Source organism: Microcaecilia unicolor, chromosome 7, assembly GCF_901765095.1.
Source record: "Microcaecilia unicolor chromosome 7, aMicUni1.1, whole genome shotgun sequence".
Lineage (NCBI taxonomy): Eukaryota > Metazoa > Chordata > Amphibia > Gymnophiona > Siphonopidae > Microcaecilia > Microcaecilia unicolor.
This window is the reverse complement of record NC_044037.1, coordinates 223,086,294-223,109,972: the sequence shown is the minus strand read 5'-3', so window position 1 is coordinate 223,109,972 and position 23,679 is coordinate 223,086,294. Positions and strand designations below refer to the sequence as shown.

General features: G+C 45.9%; 1 protein-coding gene across 1 annotated transcript in view; it reads right to left on the bottom strand.

Moving 5' to 3' along the window:
- Positions 1-23,679, bottom strand: part of ATF2 (activating transcription factor 2) — a 220,865-nt gene that overhangs the window by 165,732 nt on the left and 31,454 nt on the right. Inside the window, 1 exon segment of the mRNA XM_030208954.1 lies at positions 20,646-20,764. Coding sequence (XP_030064814.1) covers positions 20,646-20,764 — 119 coding nt within the window.

Sequence of the window (23,679 nt, the reverse complement as noted above, 5' to 3'; positions counted from 1 at the left end):
CCGCTGCTGGGTGCGGTTGTCCAGGTCAGAGGCACACAGCCATGAGAGTCTGCGCATTACTATACCTTGGGCCGCAGCTCAAGATGCCACATCACAGGTGTCATAGATACCCCTGGACAGGAACTTTCTACACGCCTTCAGCTGCCTGACCACCTCCTGAAAAGGCCTGGACTGCTCCGGAGGGAGCTTGTCGACCAGGTCCGCCAGTTGCCTCACATTGTTCCGCATGTGGATACTCGTGTAGAGCTGGTATGATTGGATGCGGGTCACGAGCATGGAAGATTGGTAGGCCTTCCTCCCAAACGAGTCCAGAGTGCGAGACTCCCGCCCAGGGGGCGCCGAGGCGGTATCCCTCGAACTCCGTGCCCTCTTGAGAGCAGAGTCCACGACCGCCGAGTCATGAGGCAATTGAGGCCGCATCAACTGGGTCTGAGTGGATCCTGTATTGGGACTCCGCTTTCTTGGGGATGGTGGGATTAGATAGTGGCTTCAACCAGTTCCGAAGCAGTGTCTCCTTAAGGACATTGTGCAACGGCACCGTGGAAGACTCTCTAGGTGGTGATGGATAGTCGAGGACTTCGAGCATCTCCGCCCTCGGCTCATCCACAGTAACCACGGGGAAAGGAATGCAGATGGCCATATCCCTGACAAAAGAGGCAAAGGAGAGGCTCTCAGGAGGCGAGAGCTTCCTCTCCGGTGAAGGAGTGGGGTCGGAGGGAAGGCCCACAAACTCCTCTGAGGAGAAATATTTGGGGTCCTCCTCCTCCCCCCACGAGGCCTCCTCCTCGGTGTCGGACATGAGCTCTCTCAGCTCAGACCTCAACCGGGCCCGTCTCGACTGGGAGGAACCACGTCCTCGATGATGGCGTCGAGCGGTAGACTCCCGCGCCGGCGGGGACGAAGCTCCCTCTTTCGACGTCGACGGGGACTCCACCTGCGTGGCGGTCGACACTGGTGCCACAAGCGGCGTCGGAGGCCTCAGCATCGGGCCAGAGCCCACCGGCGCCTCCATCAACGCCGCCGGGGGCGCAAGCACCCCCCGTGCCGGCAGAGCCTGGCGCATCAGCCCTTCCAGGATCCCGGGAAGGATGGCTCGGAGGCACTCATCAAGGCCCGCTGTCGGGAAAGGCAGAGGGGCCGGTGTGGGGGCCGGTGCCGGAAGCTGCTCGGGTCCAGGAGACGGTACCGAGGTACCCGCGGACTGACGCAGCGACACCTCTTCGACCGAGGGGGAACGCTCCTCTCGGCACTGCCGCTTCCTGGGCGTCGAGTCGTCCCTCGAAGTACCGGAGCTGGCAGTCCCGTGCGCCGTGGGCGAACGATTACGGTGCTTCTTGGCTTTCTTTCGATGCCCGTCATCAGCGCTCGGCGGAAGAGACGAGGAGGAGGTGGAGCCCCCGGCCTCGAGGTATCGGATCTGACAGGGTTCGGTCCCGATGGCCCTGAGCAGAGGGAGTGGCCGGGGCAGCTGCCCGCGCGGCCGCTCACCCCCGCCGTCACCGGCGGGCCAAAGGTACCTGTACTCCTGGGGTTGGTGCCAGAGTCGGCGCCGACTTCGTCGACATCGGTACCGAAGACCCGGCCGTCGACACCGATGGCGTAGAGGTCGACGTCAAAGGGCTGGCGCAAGTTCCAAAAAGACGGTCCCGTAGAACTTGCCTTCGCCACCTATGTCCGCTTCCTTAAGCCGAGACACAAGGTGCACGTCTTGGAATTATGCTCCGGGCCGAGGCACTGGATACACCAAGCGTGAGTATCGGTCTGCGAGATCTGCCGGCTGCACCGACCACACTTTTTGAATCCGCTCGGGACCTTCGAGGACATCGACGGAAAAATCGCGTCGGCGAAGTCAAAATCGTCGATGGTGGCAGTGAAAAGCACACCCGAAAAAGAAGAAACGACCGCGCGGCCACAAGGCCGCGACGACGCGCCCTCGCGGCTAAAAACGACGAGGAAACTGCTTTTTTTTTTTTGTTGGAAAATAACACGCGAACGCGTACTCGAAAAGAGAAAAACCGCGGCTAGGCCGCAATCCAGTTTCCGGGGCTGACTAAGAGAGAGACGAGAACATGTCTCTCTCCAGCACGGAATAGAAAAAAACTGAGCGGGAACGGTCGCGCACAGGCGGGAAGACGGTCGCGCATGCGCGGTGGGCGTGCCCTGCGTGCGGGACCGCCCGCAAAGTTTTCTTCTGGTTGCTGGGGGCTGCCGTGGACGTCAACCCAGTCGTGAGAACAAGCAGCCTGCTTGTCCTTGGAGAACTGAGAAGACCTGGGGAGAGCGAATAAGGAAAGACCCTCTGATCGCAAGTCCTTTCCTGGTTCACAACAAATCATAGCCTTCAAATTAGCAGGCGTTCCTAAATAAATAGTTTTATTAACTAAAACCAAAACCTTACACAAAGAATGAAACTCCACTAGCAATCAATAAAAACGAATAAACAAAGGGGTCACACATTTGAAACAACCCACTCCTACCTACAACCAAATACCAGCCTTTTGTAATGTTCTCAACCTTTTAACCAAATGGGGCCAGATTCTATATATGGTGCTTAAAAAATCTATGTGGAAAGCATTTCCACCTAAGTTTGTCCTATAAGAACCCACGGAAGAACAACAATTCCAGCCTCAAACAAAAAAAGTTCAAGAGATATTCTGCAAGCAATAGGTTTAAAAAGATTATGTGCAACCATACCACAATATTTATGAATATTTGGAACTTTTAGTTCATCCATTGACTAGGCACCCTTTCTGATCTACATATAATGTTACCGTTTGTTGTTCCATTATCACTGCTTCTTAAATATTTATACATACAGATACAAACTTCATATGCGATTGCATACAATGTCTTTATACTTGCCAAAAAAGATCAATTTAGCAAGTCTAGTTCTAGCCCTCCTGCCAAATACAGGTCACCTTTACAATATGGGCAGGGTAATCATATCATTCTTGGCCACGATGTCCTTAGAAAACATATCTCAAGAAAAGATCCACTCTGCAATATAATACACGTGCAGTTTGGACCATATAAGCATCTACAAGTAACACCACCAATTTTCCAATTTTAATTATACATTGAATTATAATTGAGGGTAAGAAAAAGGTCTGATCTTCGGGATATCACAATAGTATCACCAAATATGGAAAGGACTGTGAGCAACTGATTGAAGAGACAGGATGTGCAGTTCTTTTGTGACAGTTTTCCTAAAAAAACTTGTCCATTGTTGGCAGAAATGGGTCATGAATGGTGGCAATTACATAGCAAAAGCAGCACAATCACAGGAATGGAAAGAACAACAAAGTCCCACGAAAGTCTCAGGAGCAAGAGGAGAGTGGGAGCAGAATCAGGCTCTTCAAAAAAAAAAAAAAACAGACCGAGGACATCCAATGTACAAATAAAATTTGAGAGAAGACTCTACATGGTACCATGTTTCAGCACAGAAAGTGAAAGTGTCCAAAAAGATTCTTCAGAAGTCCTTTAATAAAGAACATTGTGGTCTTCAAAAAGTGTAGAATATAGCTTCTAGACACCACTGGTTTGTTTGTTTATTTATGCATTATTGCTGTGAACGAATGGCTGAGCATATGGCTTCTAATGTGAACTGAGTACAAAAATTTAGCTCCTCAATGCAGTAAAAATGAGAATGCAAATTACTGCTGCATTAAAAAGTGTGTCCTGCTAGAAAAAGCAGCGCACACTGCCCCAGTAATCTGCAGCTCATTGCTAAAATGTCCCCCTTCATGTCGGTTCATGAGTGGTGATTGGTTCACACACTGACATTTTAAAGTGAGACGTTTTAAAAAGCCCACCGCTATGGGGGCTACGAATGGGATGTGTATAAAGCGAATGCTACATACCTGTAGAAGGTATTCTCTGAGGACAGCAGGCTGATTGTTCTCACTGATGGGTTGACGTCCTCGGCAGCCCCCTCCATCGGAAAGTTTACTAGCAAAGGCCTTTGCTAGTCCTCGCGCGCCCATGCGCACCGCGCATGCGCGGCCGTCTTCACGCCCGAAACCGGCTCGAGCCGGCCAGTCCAGTATGTAGCAAGACAATACACTTCAAGGGAAGACTCAACTCCAAAGGGGAGGCGGGCGGGTTTGTGAGAACAATCAGCCTGCTGTCCTCGGAGAATACCTTCTACAGGTATGTAGCATTCGCTTTCTCCGAGGACAAGCAGGCTGCTTGTTCTCACTGATGGGGTATCCCTAGCCCCCAGGCTCACTCAAAACAACAACCATGGTCAATTGGGCCTCGCAACGGCGAGGACATAACTGAAATTGACCTAAAAAAATTTACCAACTAACTGAGAGTGCAGCCTGGAACAGAACAAACAGGGCCCTCGGGGGGTGGAGTTGGATCCTAAAGCCCAAACAGGTTCTGAAGAACTGACTGCCCGAACCGACTGTCGCGTCGGGTATCCTGCTGCAGGCAGTAATGAGATGTGAATGTGTGGACAGATGACCACGTCGCAGCTTTGCAAATTTCTTCAATAGAGGCTGACTTCAAGTGGGCTACCGACGCAGCCATGGCTCTAATATTATGAGCCGTGACATGACCCTCAAGAGCCAGCCCCGCCTGGGAGTAAGTGAAGGAAATGCAATCTGCTAGCCAATTGGATATGGTGCGTTTCCCTACAGCCACTCCCCTCCTATTGGGATCAAAAGAAACAAACAATTGGGCGGACTGTCTGTGGGGCTGTGTCCGCTCCAGGTAGAAGGCCAATGCTCTCTTGCAGTCCAATGTGTGCAGCTGACGTTCAGCAGGGCAGGAATGAGGACGGGGAAAGAATGTTGGCAAGACAATTGACTGGTTTAGATGGAACTCCGACACGACCTTTGGCATGAACTTAGGGTGAGTGCGGAGGACTACTCTGTTATGATGAAATTTGGTGTAAGGGGCCTGGGCTACCAGGGCCTGAAGCTCACTGACTCTACGAGCTGAAGTAACTGCCACCAAGAAAATGACCTTCCAAGTTAAGTACTTCAGATGGCAGGAATTCAGTGGCTCGAAAGGAGGTTTCATCAGCTGGGTGAGAACGACATTGAGATCCCATTACACTGTAGGAGGCTTGACAGGGGGCTTTGACAACAGCAAGCCTCTCATGAAGCGAACAACTAAAGGCTGTCCTGAGATCGGCTTACCTTCCACATGGTAATGGTAAGCACTGATTGCACTAAGGTGAACCCTTACAGAGTTGGTCTTGAGACCAGACTCAGACAAGTGCAGAAGGTATTCAAGCAGGGTCTGTGTAGGACAAGAGCGAGGATCTAGGGCCTTGCTGTCACACCAGACGGCAAACCTCCTCCAATGGAAGAAGTAACTTCTCTTAGTGGAATCTTTCCTGGAAGCAAGCAAGATGCGGGAGACACCCTCTGACAGACCCAAAGAGGCAAAGTCTACGCCCTCAACTTCCAGGCCGTAAGAGCCAGCGACTGGAGGCTGGGATGCAGAAGTGCCCCTTCGTCCTGTGTGAAGAGGGTCGGAAAACACTCCAATCTCCACGGTTCTTCGGAGGACAACTCCAGAAGAAGAGGGAACCAGATCTGACGCGGCCAAAAAGGACCAATCAGAATCATGGTGCCTCGGTCTTGCTTGAGTTTCAACAAAGTCTTCCCCACCAGAGGTATGGGAGGATAAGCATACAGCAGACCCTCCCCCCAGTCCAGGAGGAAGGCATCCGATGCCAGTCTGCCGTGGGCCTGAAGCCTGGAACAGAACTGAGGGACTTTGTGGTTCACTCGAGATGCGAAGAGATCTACCAAGGGGGTGCCCCACACCTGGAAGATCTGTCGTACTACACGGGAATTGAGCGACCACTCGTGAGGTTGCATAATCCTGCTCAACCTGTCGGCCAGACTGTTGTTTACGCCTGCCAGATATGTGGCTTGGAGCCCCATGCCGTGACGGCGAGCCCAGAGCCACATGCTGACGGCTTCCTGACACAGGGGGCGAGATCCGGTGCCCCCCTGCTTGTTGACATAGTACATGGCAACCTGGTTGTCTGTCTGAATTTGGATAATTTGGTGGGACAGCCGATCTCTGAAAGCCTTCAGAGCGTTCCAGATCGCTCGTAACTCCAGAAGATTGATCTGCAGATCGCGTTCCTGGAGGGACCAGCTTCCTTGGGTGTGAAGCCCATCGACATGAGCTCCCCATCCCAGGAGGGACGCATCCGTGGTCAGCACCTTTTGTGGCTGAGGAATTTGGAAGGGACGTCCCAGAGTCAAATTGGAGCAAATCGTCCACCAATATAGGGATTTGAGAAAACTCGTGGACAGGTGGATCACGTCCTCTAGACCCCCGGCGGCCTGATACCACTGGGAGGCTAGGGTCCATTGAGCAGATCTCATGTGAAGGTGGGCCATGGGAGTCACATGAACTGTGGAGGCCATGTGGCCCAGCAATCTCAACATCTGCCGAGCTGTGATCTGCTGGGACGCTCGCACCCGCGAGACGAGGAACAACAAGTTGTTGGCCCTCGTCTCTGGGAGATAGGCGCGAGCCGTCCGAGAATCCAGCAGAGCTCCTATGAATTCGAGTTTCTGCACTGGGAGAAGATGGGACTTTGGATAATTTATCACAAACCCCAGTAGCTCCAGGAGGCGAATAGTCATCTGCATGGACTGCAGGGCTCCTGCCTCGGATGTGTTCTTCACCAGCCAATCGTCGAGATATGGGAACACGTGCACCCCCAGTCTGCGAAGTGCCGCTGCTACTACAGCCAAGCACTTTGTGAACACCCTGGGCGCAGAGGCGAGCCCAAAGGGTAGCACACAGTACTGGAAGTGGCGTGTGCCCAGCTGAAATCGCAGATACTGTCTGTGAGCTGGCAGTATCGGGATGTGAGTGTAGGCATCCTTCAAGTCCAGAGAGCATAGCCAATCGTTTTGCTGAATCATGGGAAGGAGGGTGCCCAGGGAAAGCATCCTGAACTTTTCTTTTACGAGATATTTGTTCAGGGCCCTTAGGTCTAGGATGGGACGCATCCCCCCTGTCTTCTTTTCCACAAGGAAGTACCTGGAATAGAATCCCAGCCCTTCCTGCCCGGATGGCACGGGCTCGACCGCATTGGCGCTGAGAAGGCCGGAGAGTTCCTCTGCAAGTACCTGCTTGTGCTGGAAGCTGTAAGACTGAGCTCCCGGTGGACAATTTGGAGGTTTTGAGGCCAAATTGAGGGTGTATCCTTGCCGGACTATTTGCAGAACCCACTGATCGGAGGTTACGAGAGGCCACCTTTGGTGAAAAGCTTTCAACCTCCCTCCGACTGGCAGGTCGCCCGGCACTGACACTTGGATGTCGGCTATGCTCTGCTGGAGCCAGTCAAAAGCTCGCCCCTTGCTTTTGCTGGGGAGCCGCGGGGCCTTGCTGAGGCGCACGCTGCTGACGAGAGCGAGCGCGCTGGGGCTTAGCCTGGGCCGCAGGCTGTCGGGAAGGAGGATTGTACCTACGCTTACCAGAAGCATAGGGACCAGTCTTCCTTCCCCCGAAAAATCTTCTACCTGTAGAGGTAGATGCTGAAGGCTGCCGGCGGGAGAACTTGTCGAATGCGGTGTCCCGCTGGTGGAGAGACTCTACCACTTGCTCGACTTTTTCCCCAAAAATGTTGTCCGCACGGCAAGGCGAGTCCGCAATCCGCTGCTGGATTCTATTCTCCAGGTCGGCGGCACGCAGCCATGAGAGCCTGGGCATCACCACACCTTGAGCAGCGGCCCTGGACGCAACATCAAAAGTGTCATAAACTCCTCTGGCCAGGAATTTTCTGCACGCCTTCAGCTGCCTGACCACCTCCTGAAAAGGCTTGGCTTGCTCAGGGGGAAGAGCATCAACCAAGCCCGCCAACTGCCGCACATTGTTCCGCATGTGTATGCTCGTGTAGAGCTGGTAAGACTGGATCTTGGCCACGAGCATAGAAGAATGGTAGGCCTTCCTCCCAAAGGAGTCTAAGGTTCTAGGGTCTTTGCCCGGGGGCGCCGAAGCATGCTCCCTAGAACTCTTAGCCTTCTTTAGGGCCAAATCCACAACTCCAGAGTCGTGAGGCAACTGAGTGCGCATCAGCTCTGGGTCCCCATGGATCCGGTACTGGGACTCGATCTTCTTGGGAATGTGGGGATTACTTAATGGCTTGGTCCAGTTCGCAAGCAATGTCTTTTTCAGGACATGATGCAAGGGAACAGTGGACGCTTCCTTAGGTGGAGAAGGATAGTCCAGGAGCTCAAACATTTCAGCCCTGGGCTCGTCCTCCACAACCACCGGGAAGGGGATGGCCGTAGACATCTCCCGGACAAAGGAAGCGAAAGACAGACTCTCAGGAGGGGAAAGCTGCCTTTCAGGAGAGGGAGTGGGATCAGAAGGAAGACCCTCAGACTCCTCGTCAGAGAAATATCTGGGGTCTTCTTCGTCCTCCCACGAGGCCTCACCCTCGGTGTCAGACACAAGTTCACGGACCTGTGTCTGCAACCTCGCCCGGCTCGACTCCGTGGAGCCACGTCCACGATGGGGGCGTCGAGAGGTAGACTCCCTCGCCCGCATCGGCGAAGCTCCCTCCGCCGACGTAGTCGGGGAGCCTTCCTGGGAGGTGGCCGCGGTCGGCACCGCACGCGGTACCGACGTCGGGGACCTCAACCTGGGCGATGGACCAGCCGGCGCCACGCTCGACGGTACCGGAGGCGCAAGCACCGCCGGTACCGGAGGGGTAGGGCGCAACAGCTCTCCCAGAATCTCTGGGAGAATGGCCCGGAGGCTCTCGTTCAGAGTGGCTGCAGAAAAAGGCTGAGAGGTCGATGCAGGCGTCGACGTCAGAACCTGTTCCGGGCGAGGAGGCTGTTCCGGGCTGTCCAGAGTGGAGCGCATCGACACCTCCTGAACAGAGGGTGAGCGGTCCTCTCGGTGCCGATGCCTGCTGGGTGCCGAATCCCTCGGCGACCCAGAGCTCTCGGTGCCGACACGGGGAGGAGACCGGTGTCGATGCTTCTTCGACTTCTTCCGAAGCATGTCACCGGAGCTCCCCGGCACCGACGAGGAGGACGTAGAATCCATCCGTCGCTTCCTCGGGGCCGAGACCGAAGAGGGTCGATCCCGGGGGGGCTGTACCGCAGGAGCCCTCAGGGTAGGAGGAGACCCACCCGAAGGCTCACCGCCACCAGCAGGGGAATGGACAGCCCTCACCTGCACTCCTGACGATGCACCTCCGTCCGACGACATCAGCAGACGAAGTCTCGGTACCACCGACGTCGATGCAGTCGCCCGATGCCTCGGCGCCGATGCAGAGGTCCGATGCCTCGATGCAGTCGATGGAGCGGCAGCCAAGGAAGATGGTCTGGACGCTGACGACGTCGATGCACTCGATGCCTCCGGTGCCGATGTCGACGAAGAGCCCGAGAACAAAACGTTCCACTGGGCTAATCTCGCTACCTGAGTCCGCCTTTGTAACAGGGAACACAGACTGCAGTTCTGAGGGCGGTGCTGGGCCCCTAGACACTGAAGACACGCAGAGTGCCTATCAGTGAGCGAGATTACCCGGGCGCACTGGGTGCACTTCTTGAAGCCGCTGGAAGGCTTCGATGTCATGGGCGGAAAAATCACGCCGGCGAAATCAAAGGTCGAAATGGCGAAAATTGAAGCACCAAAATTTAAAGGGAGAAAAATCTCGACCGAGGCCAAACTAGGCCTACCCCGACAACGAAAGAAAACTTACGGGGCAAAAGCTGTGAAAATTACGGGAAGGGCAGAAAACCCGAAAGGGTCTTCCGGAACACTTCCGGAGCGCTTCCCGAACTTTTTAAAAGAAAAACAAGGAAAAAACACGTCGAAAAGGACGCGCGAGGTCGACTCTGGGGCACGAACGGCGTAACACGACCGTACCGAGCGCGGACGAAAGAAGACTGGCCGGCTCGAGCCGGTTTCGGGCGGGAAGACGGCCGCGCATGGGCGCGCGAGGACTAGCAAAGGCCTTTGCTAGTAAACTTTCCGATGGAGGGGGCTGCCGAGGACGTCAACCCATCAGTGAGAACAAGCAGCCTGCTTGTCCTCGGAGAAACCCTCCTTCTCCCAGAAAACCTCCAGCAGTTTAATGGACCTCCATTTTCATCCCCTTGACACCACTCCCAAAAAAGTAGTCTAGTGGACCTCCACCCCCATGTAATTAGAAGAAGAGGAAGGAGGAATGCTCATTTGCTCCTGCTTCGACACTCCCATCTTGCGAAATGGTGGCACCTGACCCAGCACAGAAGGCAAGTGCAGGGTCAGTCTGCCAAATAAGGGAGATTTTTTCCCCTTATTTGATAGTCTGGGCAGAGTACCAAATAAGAGGAAAAGGGTCAGTCGCTGCCAATGGCGGCATGGAGGCAAGAGCAAGTGGACATCATTCCTGCCTCTTCAAGGAACATGAGGAGGGAGAAGCACTAAATTTCTGGTTAGTGTTGGGGAGATGAGGGCATCTCTGGTGGGCAGGGGTCCTTTCTAGGATGGGGGATCAGAATATCGGGAAATTATCTTAGGGGTCAAAACTACAGATGATACTGTAAAAGATCTAACCCTTAAAACTGCTTGTGCTCAGCCTTAAAGTCTTCTTGGAACTTTCTGCACTAGGCTGAATAACTAATAGCTTCATTAACATTTATTTCAATATGCTGTGTGCTGGTGACACAGATTCATACACCATTATCTTGTGTGGGAAATGCCTCTCTGCATTACATGTCCATGAACTGCATGCAGAAGTTGCAGTAATCCCATGCCATCTGTGTAGGCTTTCTGCTTCAGACCCTCAGTGTCTTCCAGCATCTTTTTCTGTGCTCTGTGTGTGTGGAAACAAACAGCAAGGGCACAGCTTAGATAGTTTTTTATTTTTCTGAATGCTCTCTCTTTTCTGTGCTTTCTGTGTGAATTACACAGAGAACTTGTTTAACAGGGGGGGGGGGGGGGAGCTAATTTTTACCTCTTTCACACAATGAAATCACAGCCAGCTGATATTTCAGCGAGATACAGAGGCAGGAGAAATTCACTATCTACCACTCCCCATCCCCTTTTCTCCTTCCTCGGTTCCTAGCTACATCAGTGAGAGGAGCAGGGAGAAGAGGAGGTACAGGGGCTGGAAATGTGGTAATTCATTTCCAGCCAATGTTTCAATGCTGAAAAATTCCAAACACGTTAGGTAAAAAAAAAAGTGATAGTATTTGTGTGGAAAAAGGGAGAAAACCCCCATTTAAACATCAGCTCCCTAGACACATGCAAAAAGAGGGAGAAAAGTGTAACTGTGTCATTTTAAGCCAAACTGGGCACTGCCCATATAAAAAACACAACAATTTCTCTTATATTCCACAGTACACCCTGCAGTTCTATGCGGATAACATTTGGAGAAAAACTGGCTATATCCAGGAATTACAAAATCTCATAAAAGTGAGGAAATACATTCTACATAATCTCTATACAATAGACAGAATCCAATTTATACGATGACCTACAATGACAACAGACCTAACCCTTCTCCAGTACAAATTTTCGAAACAAGTTGTCTTAGACATTAAATTCCTATAATCAGTAGCAGTTTACAGCATACCAGAAATTTCCCTGTCTAATTTTGCAGCCTGAAAAGAAAACACGTTTTCCAATTGTACAAGTCTTTTCCTGCCCCTTAGGGAAGAAAAGCAAACAAATTAATATTCCTAAAAGATCTAGTAGCTAATGTAAAAATTATGTGTTTCATCAAATAAGGTGACAACCTAAATAATACCTTATAAACAAAAAAATGTAAATAGAGCTCTTGCCGGTATAGGAAGCCAACAGGTTTTAACACAGAATACTAAAAGCCTGTCAGATTTTTTTCCAGTGAATTAATCAAGTGCAAAGCTACATTTTGGACTGTTTGTAGTTTTTTCAACAATTGGGAAGGGAAGCCCAACTAAAAGACTCAACAATAGAGCCTGCACAATTAAACAAAATTAATCTTCCTCAACATATTTTTGAATATGAAGACTACACAAGTATAAATGCCCTTTTAGTCACCATATTGACTTGTGGCTGTAAAGAAAATTTAGAATCTAAATATATATCCAACATTTTTATACTTGAAGAAAATTGATATTCTTTTTAATTTATTTATTACATTTGTACCCCGCGCTTTCCCACACATAGCAGGTTCAATGCGGCTTACATAGTAAATATAATAACAAAGTCTTGTAAGGAGAAATATTACAAACTATAGTAAACATAGTAATAATAAGGTCTTAAGAACATGTAGCCAGATGTAAGTACCCTGGGCAGGCTAATCCACAAACGTGCTCCCGCAATAGAAAATGCAGCTGCCATTGTCTCAGCATAATGTATATTTTTAATTCAAGGGCATATGGAGCAATGAACATGACCTCCATATCCTAAAGGGCTGTACTAGTTTCACAAGCTTTCATAACCTTGCTAAAATTTACCAGTTTTGCTGTACCCACTCCCATGCATTCACCCCCTCTCTTACCAGCAACATTCACTGTCTCCCTTCCAAACAAATCAATCTCACTTGACTAGAGTTTCAAAAGATTTTTGGCCTCCCCCCACCCCCCTTCCCGAGTCTTAAATCCCTGCGGCACAGACATGGATGAATTAGGGCAGTGTTCACTCCAAGCCAGAGCACAACAGAGGAGAGGCTGGAGCAGGGAACAAAGGCCACTCTTTGGCTTTCTCTGTGGCTGTGCGAGCTCCATGTTTCGTCCCCTCTTCTAGTTCCACACAGTCCTGCTCAAATGCTGAGGGGTCTGGAGGAAGGAGCACAAGATTTGGGTACAGTCAGCAAGGAATGGGGAAGGGTCTCGGGGGACCACTGGTACTATGGCATAGGAAGGACTTTATTGCAGCACACTAGCTGAGAAAAACTGCCCAAGAGGAGCAATGGTGCAATAGGAAGATGCCCTGGTCCACAGCTGAATACTAGTGCTCGTTTTAATAATAAAATAAGAACATTAGCATTGTTATCCTGGGACAGACCAAAGGTCCATCAAGCCTAGTATCCTGTTTCCAACAGTGGCCAATCCAGGTCACAAGTACCTGGCAGAAACCCAAACAGCAGCAACATTCCATGTAGAACCCCAAAAGAGTATCAAGATTCTAGAATCCTAAAGAATAACAAGACTCCATGCGGAATTTCAAAGTGAAGCAACATTCCATGTAGAACCCCAAAGAGTAGCAAGATTCCATTCAGAATCCCAAGTACATAAGTGTTGCCATACTGGGACGGATTGAAGACCCATCAAGCCCAGCATCCAGCCCCCAACAGTGGCCAATCCAGATCACAAGTACCCGGCAAGATCTGAAGAGTAAAACACAGAGGTTGGTCGATGCCTGGAAAGCCCTTCTGAGGGAGGTGGTGGAGACCAAAACAATGATGGAATTCTAAAAGGCATGGGATAAACACAGAGGATCCCTAATTAGAAAATGGATGGTATATAAAAACAAGACTTAAATGACTGCTTGTGTGCTGAATTCAGTGGTGCCAAGATGGTGACTCCCAACTGTGAAGAACTAAGGCCAGTGCCGGGCAGACTTTTAGGGTCTGTGTCCTATAAACGGTAAGACAGTTTATGGGCTGCAGACAGCTTGGCAGCTACTCCAGTAGTTAGAATGTGAAGACAGTGCCAGGTGAACTTCTATGGTCTATGTCCCAGAAATGGCAAAGTAAGACCAGGATCAAGTATTAATAAACCACATTCATTGTTGGTTTAATAATGAATTGACTGTTGGACACGCTGAATGGACCACTCAGGTCTTAATCTGATGTTATCTATGATGTTACTAGAGTTTATGCTGCTTATCCCAAAATTAATGGATTTTCCCAAATCCCTCTAAATGATGACTTACGGACTTTTCTTTTAGGAAATTGTCCAAACCTTTTTTAAACTCTGCTAAACTAACTGTTTTTACCACATTCTCTGATGCATTGTTCAAGAATTAGTTCAGGTCTGCTGGGTAGGCTTTCCGGAAGAGGTGAGTCTTGAGGTCTTTTCGAAATTTTAGATGGGTGTTCACAGTTCTAATGTTTCTAGGTAAAGCGTTCCAGAGCTGAGTGCAAATGTAGGAAAAGCTGGATTCATATGTTGATTTGTATTTTAGTCCTTTATAGTTTGGGTAATGCAGGTTTAGAAACGTTCTTGATGATTCAATGATGTTTCTAGTTGGTAAGTCCATAAGTTTGGTTATGTAGGTTGGGGCCAGACCATGGATTGTTTGTGGACCAGAGTGCAAATTTTGAAGGCTATTCATTCCTTGATTGGTAGCCAGTGCAGTATTCTGTGTAGGGGTTTAGCACTTTCGAATCTTGTCTTTCCGAAAAATGAGTCTAGCTGCCGTGTTCTGCATGATCTGGAGTTTCCTTAAGATCTGTTCTTTGCATCCCGCATATACGGCGTTACAGTAGTCAACATGTGATAGTACCATTGTTTAAATTATGTTACGGAAAGTTTCCCTTGGGAAGAATTGTTTGATCCGTTTGAGTTTCCACATTGAATGGAACATTTTCTTCGTGGTGGCAGAGGCTTGGCTTTCCAAGGTTAGGTTGGTGTCAATACTAATTTCAAGGATCTTCAGTTTGTCTGATTTTGGGAGAGTATGTTCCAGGGTTTTTATGGATGAAGGGAGGTTTGTTTTGTGGTGAGAAGAGAGAATAAGGCAGTGAGTTTTTTCCTTGTTGAGTTTGAGTTAAGGGCAAGAGAGTTCTCGATGGACAGATAGGATCTAAAGTCACACTACTAGCGTTTGTGATTATGTGGACAGGCAGGATTTTGTATGCATTTCCCCCATTCCTTTAGTAGCAAAGACACTGCACAAGCTGAGAGTGGAGACAGCAGCCATGATATTAATAGTTCCTTTTTGGCAAAGGTAGCTTTGGTTTCCTTTTGTAAAGGAATCGGCAATAGAGCCTCCATGGAAGTTGACAGCACAGTTGTTGTTGCAAGCGTCGGGAACCACTTTACATCCAAATCTAGAATTGTTGGCATTAATGGCATGAAAATTGAGGACAATTTGTTGAGTGGGTTCTCTTTGTCTAAAGTCCATGATGTGATCTGTGCTTGTAGGAGAGATTCTACTAAGTCTTATTTTTACAAATGGAAGAGATTTTCATCATGGTGTGCTGCTAGACGGGAAAATACTTTGTCCTGTGATATTTCCATGGTGTTAGAGTATTTGTTTCTTTCAAAATCTGATCTGAGCACCTCTTTTATGAGATTTCATTAGAGTACTATATCTGCTTTTAGAACAGATGAGATTCATGGATCTCTGGCAGAGCATCCAATTGTGAAGAGGTTTACGAAAGGTTTACTTCTCCAGTAACCTCCAATAAAGCTGCCAATTGTTGCTAATTGCTAGGGATGCTAATTTCGTATTGTTTGTGTCTCACTAAACCACCTTTTGAGCCCTTGGATTTAGCGCATATTAAGTATTTTACTTGGAAGACCTTGTTTTTAGTCACTATTGTATCAGTGCATGAAATCAGTGAAATACAAGCTTTAGTGCATTATTCTGCTTTTATATAGGTATTGTCAGATAAAGTAATTTTAAGCACACATCCAAAGTTCCTTCCTAAAACAGTATCAGTTTCATTTGAATGAGGTATTGGTTCTACCCATGTTTTTCCCACTACCATATCTGTCTGTGTTTTAATCTCACATGCATACTTTGGATTGCAAAAGGGTCTAGCAAATTTATTCACAAACAAAAGCTACAATAAATAGGCCTTCACAACTATTTTTATCTTTTCATAACAGGAGTATGCAGAGACATGTCAAATAAGACTTTGTCTTCGTAGACTACAAAATGCATCGATTACTGTTATGAACTGTAGGTGAAAAGTTGAGTGGTAGTTTCAGCTCAGTTTGAGAGCATTAGCCACATGTTTAAATAATGCTACTATGCAAGAGATTTGTTGCACAGTAGCATTAGTTGCAAGAGATCAGCAACGTGGTCTTCATTACATGTTTTTCCTAAGCATTACTGTTTGGATAATCCACATTTTCAAGAAAAGTGTTTTGGTTCTTTGGTTTTAAATTATTTAAAAGTTAGTAGTAAATAAGAAAATTGATTTCTGTGCTTCAGTGCTATGCATTTTAATTGTTTGTTCACCGATGTTGCAAGAATTTTGTTCAACATTTTTGTTGTTCCAAATAGTTTACTTGAGGTGTTTTGTATCTTCATTGCAAGTAAATTGTTGTACTTCAACTTGCCTACTTCTTTTATAATGGGTTGCATTAGCATCTAATAGAGGAGAAAGTATATGCAACCCCGAGCTTAGGATCCTGTCCATGGAGAAAATAAAGTTGCGTAGATGTTAACATTTGTTGCCGGTGGACAGAAGGATCCTAAGCCACACTCGCCTCACCCTTCTCCAACCTAGATGAAGTACGTTTGGTACAGACTACAGTTTCTACCAGTTGTGAGGCTAAGGAGAGGGGGCACGTGGGGTAGAGGCATTATTTGAATTGGTGATAAATTCCGACAGTGACTACATGGATGTCGTCATCATCAACAGTTCTTAGGGCTATTTTGTACTCCTTAATTGCACAACTCCAACTTTCTCTATTAGCTACAGACCTATTCCTTCTGCCATGCACGGTCTAATTTTCTACAGTGTCATTTCAAAACATAACAGTTCTTCATCAAACCACTTATCAGAATTCCGTATCAGTTTAGTTCTAAGACAACTGGGAGTTATATCATCTAAAATCTCTAGACTAAAATGTGACCATCATTTAAAAAAAAAAAAAAAAAAATCTGAAGAATCTGTACTTGTATCAGGGTAATCAAACCTGACCCAGAAAGCTGATTGAATTATCAACCCTCTAGACCAATAGGAAGTTTTTTGTCATGGAATCTACTTCTAAAAATGATGAACTTAAGAAAGCTTTTACCAAATCATCTATATTGTTCAGGCCAAGGCAGAGCAAGCTGCACTAATCACCTTAAACACCAAATATATGGTGCTTTTCAAGAATCCTAGAGATAAACAGGTTATTGCAGTTCTCAGTAGACAAACGTACCCCTGTAAGTCATCCTTTGAGGATGATACCAGAACAAAATATAGTTATCTTGTCATGGATTTGAATGCTTTGATGCTCGAGGCTTATAGATCAAGGATGGACATTTACCCCCATCCTCCCCTCCACCCCATGTGAGAAAACAGAGAGCACATTTAAAAAGAAGTGAAATAGCTGACACTTTTCCCCAAATCACACCCAAACTGCAGTACCTCAAGCAACGTGTCTAGCCGCCTGAAAGGGAACCTGGTGCTTTTAAAGCTTTTAGTTCAGTTCTCACCCCAGCAGAGAACATCCCTGCCCTCACAAGCAAGTACAATATGATGGACACAATAAATTTACATGTACATTTTCTTTTCTAAAAAAATGAAAAATTAAGAAAACTATAAAGAAGGTGGCAAACAGAGGAAGATGCAGAGGTAAAAATCTCTCAAACATGTAGGGAAAGCTTTGATTTTATGTCATTTCAACAAAGCACAAAAAAAATAAGAAGCTGAGGAAATTGCTGCATGTGGGAAGGGCCACATTTGCTCAGTGCTTTACACTAAATTTTAAGCTCAAGGATAGCTGTTCCGTCCTGGTGACACACAATAACATCAACTCACTTATGTATCTGACTCGACACTGTTTGTCGACAGAAAAAAATAAAATTCAGGTAATATAGCCCTGGAGGATAATTTTAAAAGTCACTTCTGCACATAAAGCAGTACCTTTGTGCACAGAAATAGATATTTATAAAAATGCACATCCAACAGTCATGTAAAAACTACTTGCAAACTAATTGAACATACAACTTTACCTGATGGCATTTCCAGGGATAATTGTGCAAATTTTGAAATTTATGGGTATACCTTTGAAAATATATGAGTATACACAGGTAAAATAACCCCCAAAATTGGTGTGGTCAGAAAACAGACATAAATGGAAGCATAAAAATTCCCTGAAGTCGTTTTTGAAGTGATGGTGTGTAGATAAATTTGTTTAGAAAATTTACAGGAATCCACATAGTAGTCCTACTATTTATGTGTGAACTCAGTTATAAAATTATTCCCTAAATAACTTTCAGATTCTACCAAATTTTCACAATAGTAAGGGACTCTGATGGGACTCGAGTCTCTACTCCCCTCCCCCTTCTTAACTGAAGCCATATAAATTAATTTTTAATACTGGGAGAGAACCTATAATGGTACTTTTTAAGAATGTCCTTTGGATACCGTTTAAATTAAACATTCCAGCAACAGGTCTTAACAGGACTCTGAAAACGTTCAAAAATTGATGATTTTTCTCCACAGAAAAATCTCCATAGTTTCCAACTTGCTCAACATCACTTAGATACCTGTGGCAAGCAGTTGCTCATCTTTCTGGACCTGCTCAGTTTTTCCTCCAGAGAAGTGGTTCTCAACCAGCGTGTGGGGGACACACTGGTGTATCAACAAGGGCTGGGAGGTGACACCAGACTTGTGCTTTTCTTAACAACCATGTACACAGCAGGTTACGGAGAGTTGGTAATCTAGAAGTTAGGTGCTTGAAATCTCCATAATTAATCCTTCTGCCACCTGTCCCAAATGGAATTGTTGCAGGTCTCCAGTCTACCATTCCCTCCCCTCCTCATAGTCACCACCATTGTTCTATATTTCCCTTGTACTATCGTTAGCAGCAATGAAATGATCTATGGTGGTGGTGGGGGGGGGGGGAGGGGGGAATTTCAGATCAGCTGTGAATTGTAGTATTCAGTGTGTCACGCAGGTGAACAATGTCTGTCAGGTGTGTGGCAACACATTGAGAACCACTGCTCCAGATTATCCAACAAGATTCTATGGACCTGTAATTTCAACTCCAAAGCTAGGTATGTATGAGATGAGTTCACAGTCATGGTAACCAAAATTTGAGACACGGGAAGTCAGACAAAATATGGACTGCAATATGACATCTACTTTGACTTCTGGGGAGGGAGTGAGGGGAGGCTATTGCAGCAACTAACAAGAACATCAGGAGGCAACACTGTCCTGTCTAGATTCTGAACATTCTTTCAGACCAATCCTCACTACTTAAAAAGACATATTGGATTAATTCCAGCCTCCTCAAAGTCACTCCTACATTGCTATACAATAAACCTCTCAATTAAGCCACTCTGAGCAGGAGTTGCAGGAGCAGCGGGAAACACGTGGGCTTCGTTTGCATTTTTCCCAAATCTGACACAGGTAAACAAAAAATCTGCAAGAAGTTTGTTTGGCTTGTAGTGACATGAACCGCAGCTCCCTTCAAAAACCATATTGGCTGTCAGTAAAATATGAATGTTAATGCTACTAGTGGTTCAAACTGCCATTTTACTTAATAATCTACTATGTTTCTTTCAAGAAAGTCACCCTCAGTACATAACATTTCTTTTTATAAAGGTATGGGCTTATTTTCAAAAATATCAATATCTTAAAGCCAGAGTTAAAATATATTTAGGGGGGGGGGAAAATTCATCAAGCAGCATTAGCGCCTTAAGTTGCGTTAATTGGGCCTTAATGCAGCTTAAAAGGCCCTAACGCTGCCTGCCCTAAAATACAGCAGTGCTATAAACAGCACCGAACATTAGATAGTAATAAGATGCAAAACATGTATCTCATTACTATGCAAATACCAATGCGACTTCAAGTTGTTTATAGTTGGGTCAAGATATATACTTATATACTTTAAGCTTTTCAGTAATCTTTTTTTTTTTTTTTTTTTTAAATAGCGAATGTGTTATTCCTTTCACGCTTCCTTTTCTCCCCCCCCCCCCCCCCCACTACAAGAAGGCTAAGAGGCTTCATTCAGTAAATATTACTTTTTCTTTTACATTGCTTTCAAAGGGAGTTTGTATGTATGAGGTGTTTTCTTTTGTATCTTACTGTTTCATTACATTAGCAGGATATAATGTAAACTGAACATAAAAACAAAACAAAACAGTAAAATCAGTAAAGAAACCAAATGATCAAATTCTGAAAACTGTTCTATTTGTGTTTGCTCATTCTATCATATTAGCATACCTCATACCTCTCTGAAATGTGGCATAGGTTCTATTGGGCTGGCATTCCAACTAAATCGGCAACGGGTAACCATGCAACTCCACTGGCCATATACTTTAAAATTTATATGGACAGTATCACACTAAAAATCCAAATTAATGGCACACAAATTTGTGTAATGTGGGGCTAGGTTTGGAGTGGAGCCACGGTGGGCTTTTAAAAATATTCAGATATCCAAAATAGCGGCTGAACACGGAAGCCAACATCCATTTAGCTAAGGCCTGCTAGATAGCAGGCTTAAACTAAAAGGATAGTGTCATCATGATATCCACGTTATAGGTCGATTCAGCACCACAGCTTATAAACATAGCAGGACTGAATATTCATACTAATTTAAAGTGTTGGTACTTAAATTAATGCAGTCGCCACACAAGCTGAATATTGACCACTAAGCTTTTTACTAACATAAGACTACAGACTTTCTAGGGATATCATGCAAAGTTCCTTGCTCTTAAAAGTTATACTGTAGCAATAGCCAACTCTACTATATATGGTTAAACTTTAAAAAAATGTTCTCCATTTATTAAGAATGTGCATGCACTAACTTTCCACATGCTATCAGAGAACAACCTACTTTCTTAATATCATCTTCCGACGCCTTTTTGAATTCATTTTCAAAAGGACTAGGCAGCTCATTGAATAAACCTACTTCTTCACAGTTTTTCAGAAATCGAGTTGGTGTTGGTGTTTGATCTGAAATAATAATTTTTTTAAAAAGAGAAAGACACATTTCAGGACTTTTTGAATTTGATTATACAGCTAAATAGATACTTTAATCACAGAACTGTCAACAAACACACTGCTATTAATCACTAACACAGTTAAATGTAGTTGCTTATCAGTAATAAAGTTCTCCATAAGCAGCAAGATAAATCATACACACAAATAAGTGCCATCAACTGACAGTGCTGAAACACACTAGCTCTCAGAGTACAGAAAACCAAAAAAGTTTTTCCAAACCATGGGAGTTCCTGCAGAAGCAAAACCTCACTGGGCCCTTTAGTCTACGTATACAGCATAGGAAATCAACTCCCAAACAAGGAGGGAGAATTAGTGTGGCTGGATTTATGGAGAGTCCTCCTATCAAGTAATTAACTATGCTTTCTCTATTGATCACCAGAATGAAATCAGACACTCTAGTTTGAACTACTATTGATACAGGATATATCTGCTCAATAAATTGGTCAGGATTATATAGAGAAACCTGGGGAGAACTATTGAGGGAAATTACCAACTGAATAGACTTTTATGCCTGCTTTGTCCAAATCTACTGTCTCTTTGGGATATGTTTTCCAGACAGTAGTGAGATGTAAAGATATGAGTGGAAGGCCAGGTTGCAGCCCTAAAAACCTCAACTCAGGAAAGAGGGGAGATGCAAACTGCTATGGCTCTGAGCTGATGAACCTTTACAATTCTGCTAGATTGTAGCAGTGCATGATACAGTCCATAGTTTTGTCTCCTGGAATTCCTGTTGGGATCATAGCCCATGAAATGCTGAGTAGCCAGATAACATGGATGTGTTCTTTTCATGTGAAAGGCCAGTGCTCTTTTGTCATCTACAATGTGGAGGGTCTGATCACCCTTGTTGTTAGCATCAGGCTTCAGGAAGTGGAACACGCAATTGATTGACGGATGTGAAATAAGGATACCATCTTTGGCAGGAACCTAGAGTGTTTGCAGAACCATCCTATTATGGAAAAAATGTAGATGGGAGTGAACATGAGATGAGCGTTTGAAGTTCACATATTCAAATCCAGCCTAAAAGCTCACCATTTTTAAGATACTTTTCAGTCTTAACCTGTTATCATCATGTTCATATCCATGACATTTTTACCATTTTCTATAACAAATGAAACTCTCTGATTTTCTTATTTGTCTTGAACAGAACGTTTCTTATGTTTATGTATATAGCACTGCATGGGGGCAATTCTTTAACAGTGTGCCTATATGTAGGAGTACAGAATACTAGCTCAGCAGGTGACATGTGTGCCCATAAATTAAGTGCAAGCACTTTCAGTCAGAGCTGGAGTAAGTGCTTGAATCTAAATGCCAGAGGCATGCACGTAATTTATAGTATTCTATAAATTACGTGTGTTTAAGCCCAAACCACACTGCCAAGATTCTGCCAATGTGTATTCCTACTTGCAAAATACATGCTATGTAAGATATGTCCATATTTACATAATAGTGGTTAGATGGAATTGTGGCATTTAAGTATGTATGTGCATACACTCACATATTCTAAACATTTACACACATGATCGACACATAAATGTAGACATCCACCTCATATAATTACAACCCATATGGGTGGTTCTATAACTTGGGCATCTCTATAGTAGTAGTCTACTCTATAATGGAACCTGGGGGCGCCTAGTTTACAGAACTGCACTGCCTATGTCTAGCAGCATTACAGAAACAGGGAGTAGTATTTGATCTGCGAGCTGACATTTCAACTAGACCACAATTGTGTGGAGGTTATTTCAACCTCCAGATATACAAGATGTTTTTATTTGTCACTGTCTCCATAAAGCAACATCCTATCTTTTTGGATATGCATCTGTGACAGGGTGTATGTCCCGTCACGAGAAGGTGATGAACCACAACCCTGGAAAGGTGCTAGTACCAGACCTTATAAGTCAATCACCTGGGTATGAAGTTAGTCCCATGGCCCACTGTGGTGAAATGGTGAATTTTCCAGCATATTGTGATAAGGAAGAGGCTGTCCTACCCTGGTTGGGCCCCTAGAGGGCGCGGACCCCCTAAAATGTCCAGGGAGAAGGGCTGGGTGAGTTGCTGAAGGGAGCCAGTAAGGGGAGGTATAGCTGGAGGTCGCTAGGACCGGGGAGAGGCCTGGAAGATAGAAACAGGTGCAGCAGGTTATGGGCTGGGTCCTGTTTGGTCATTAACCACTTAATGGACTGTGTGTCCAGGGACTGAGTTAGTACTGAGCCCAAATGCCTGTGTGAGAGGGCTCAGGGGGAAGAAATCCATGGATATTGAACTGTGCAAGAAGAAATGTTTAAAAGGGAAGATTGCACTGAGTAGAAAGAAATGAAATGTTTAAGCTGGAAGAACTGTTTAAGCTTGGGAAAGTGTTTTAAGCTAAAAGAAGAAATGGTTAAGCTGGAAGAACGGTTTAAGCTTGTGAAAGTGTTTTAAGCTAAAAGAAGTGTGCCCCAGAGGCTGGAATAAAGATGTGTATGAAAATAGCCTGATTGGTGAGACCTGACTATGTTTGCCTTTTGAGAAGCAGGTCACCCTGAGCAGAAAAGGGTAGTAGATTAATTTGCATAAAATCTGCATATTGAGAACCAGCTCACCCTGAGTGAAAGAGGGATCTGGGATCCTGAGGTGGGAGCTTCATCATCACAGTAGCCTCATCATTATCACAATATGAATTAAAAGAATATTTCATGAAGTATATTTCTCTAGTTTGGCCAACAGGTGGTGCATGTTTATGTTTAAAGCTGTTACAGAGAAATGACTACTCCTTTTTTAGTTTAACACAGAGAAGAAATTAACTTGCAGTGACGTGGCTTGCTACTTTTAAAATTTGCTGTTCTGGGCTCTGATTGGCCCAGGGGCTCAAATTCAGCCTGGATGAA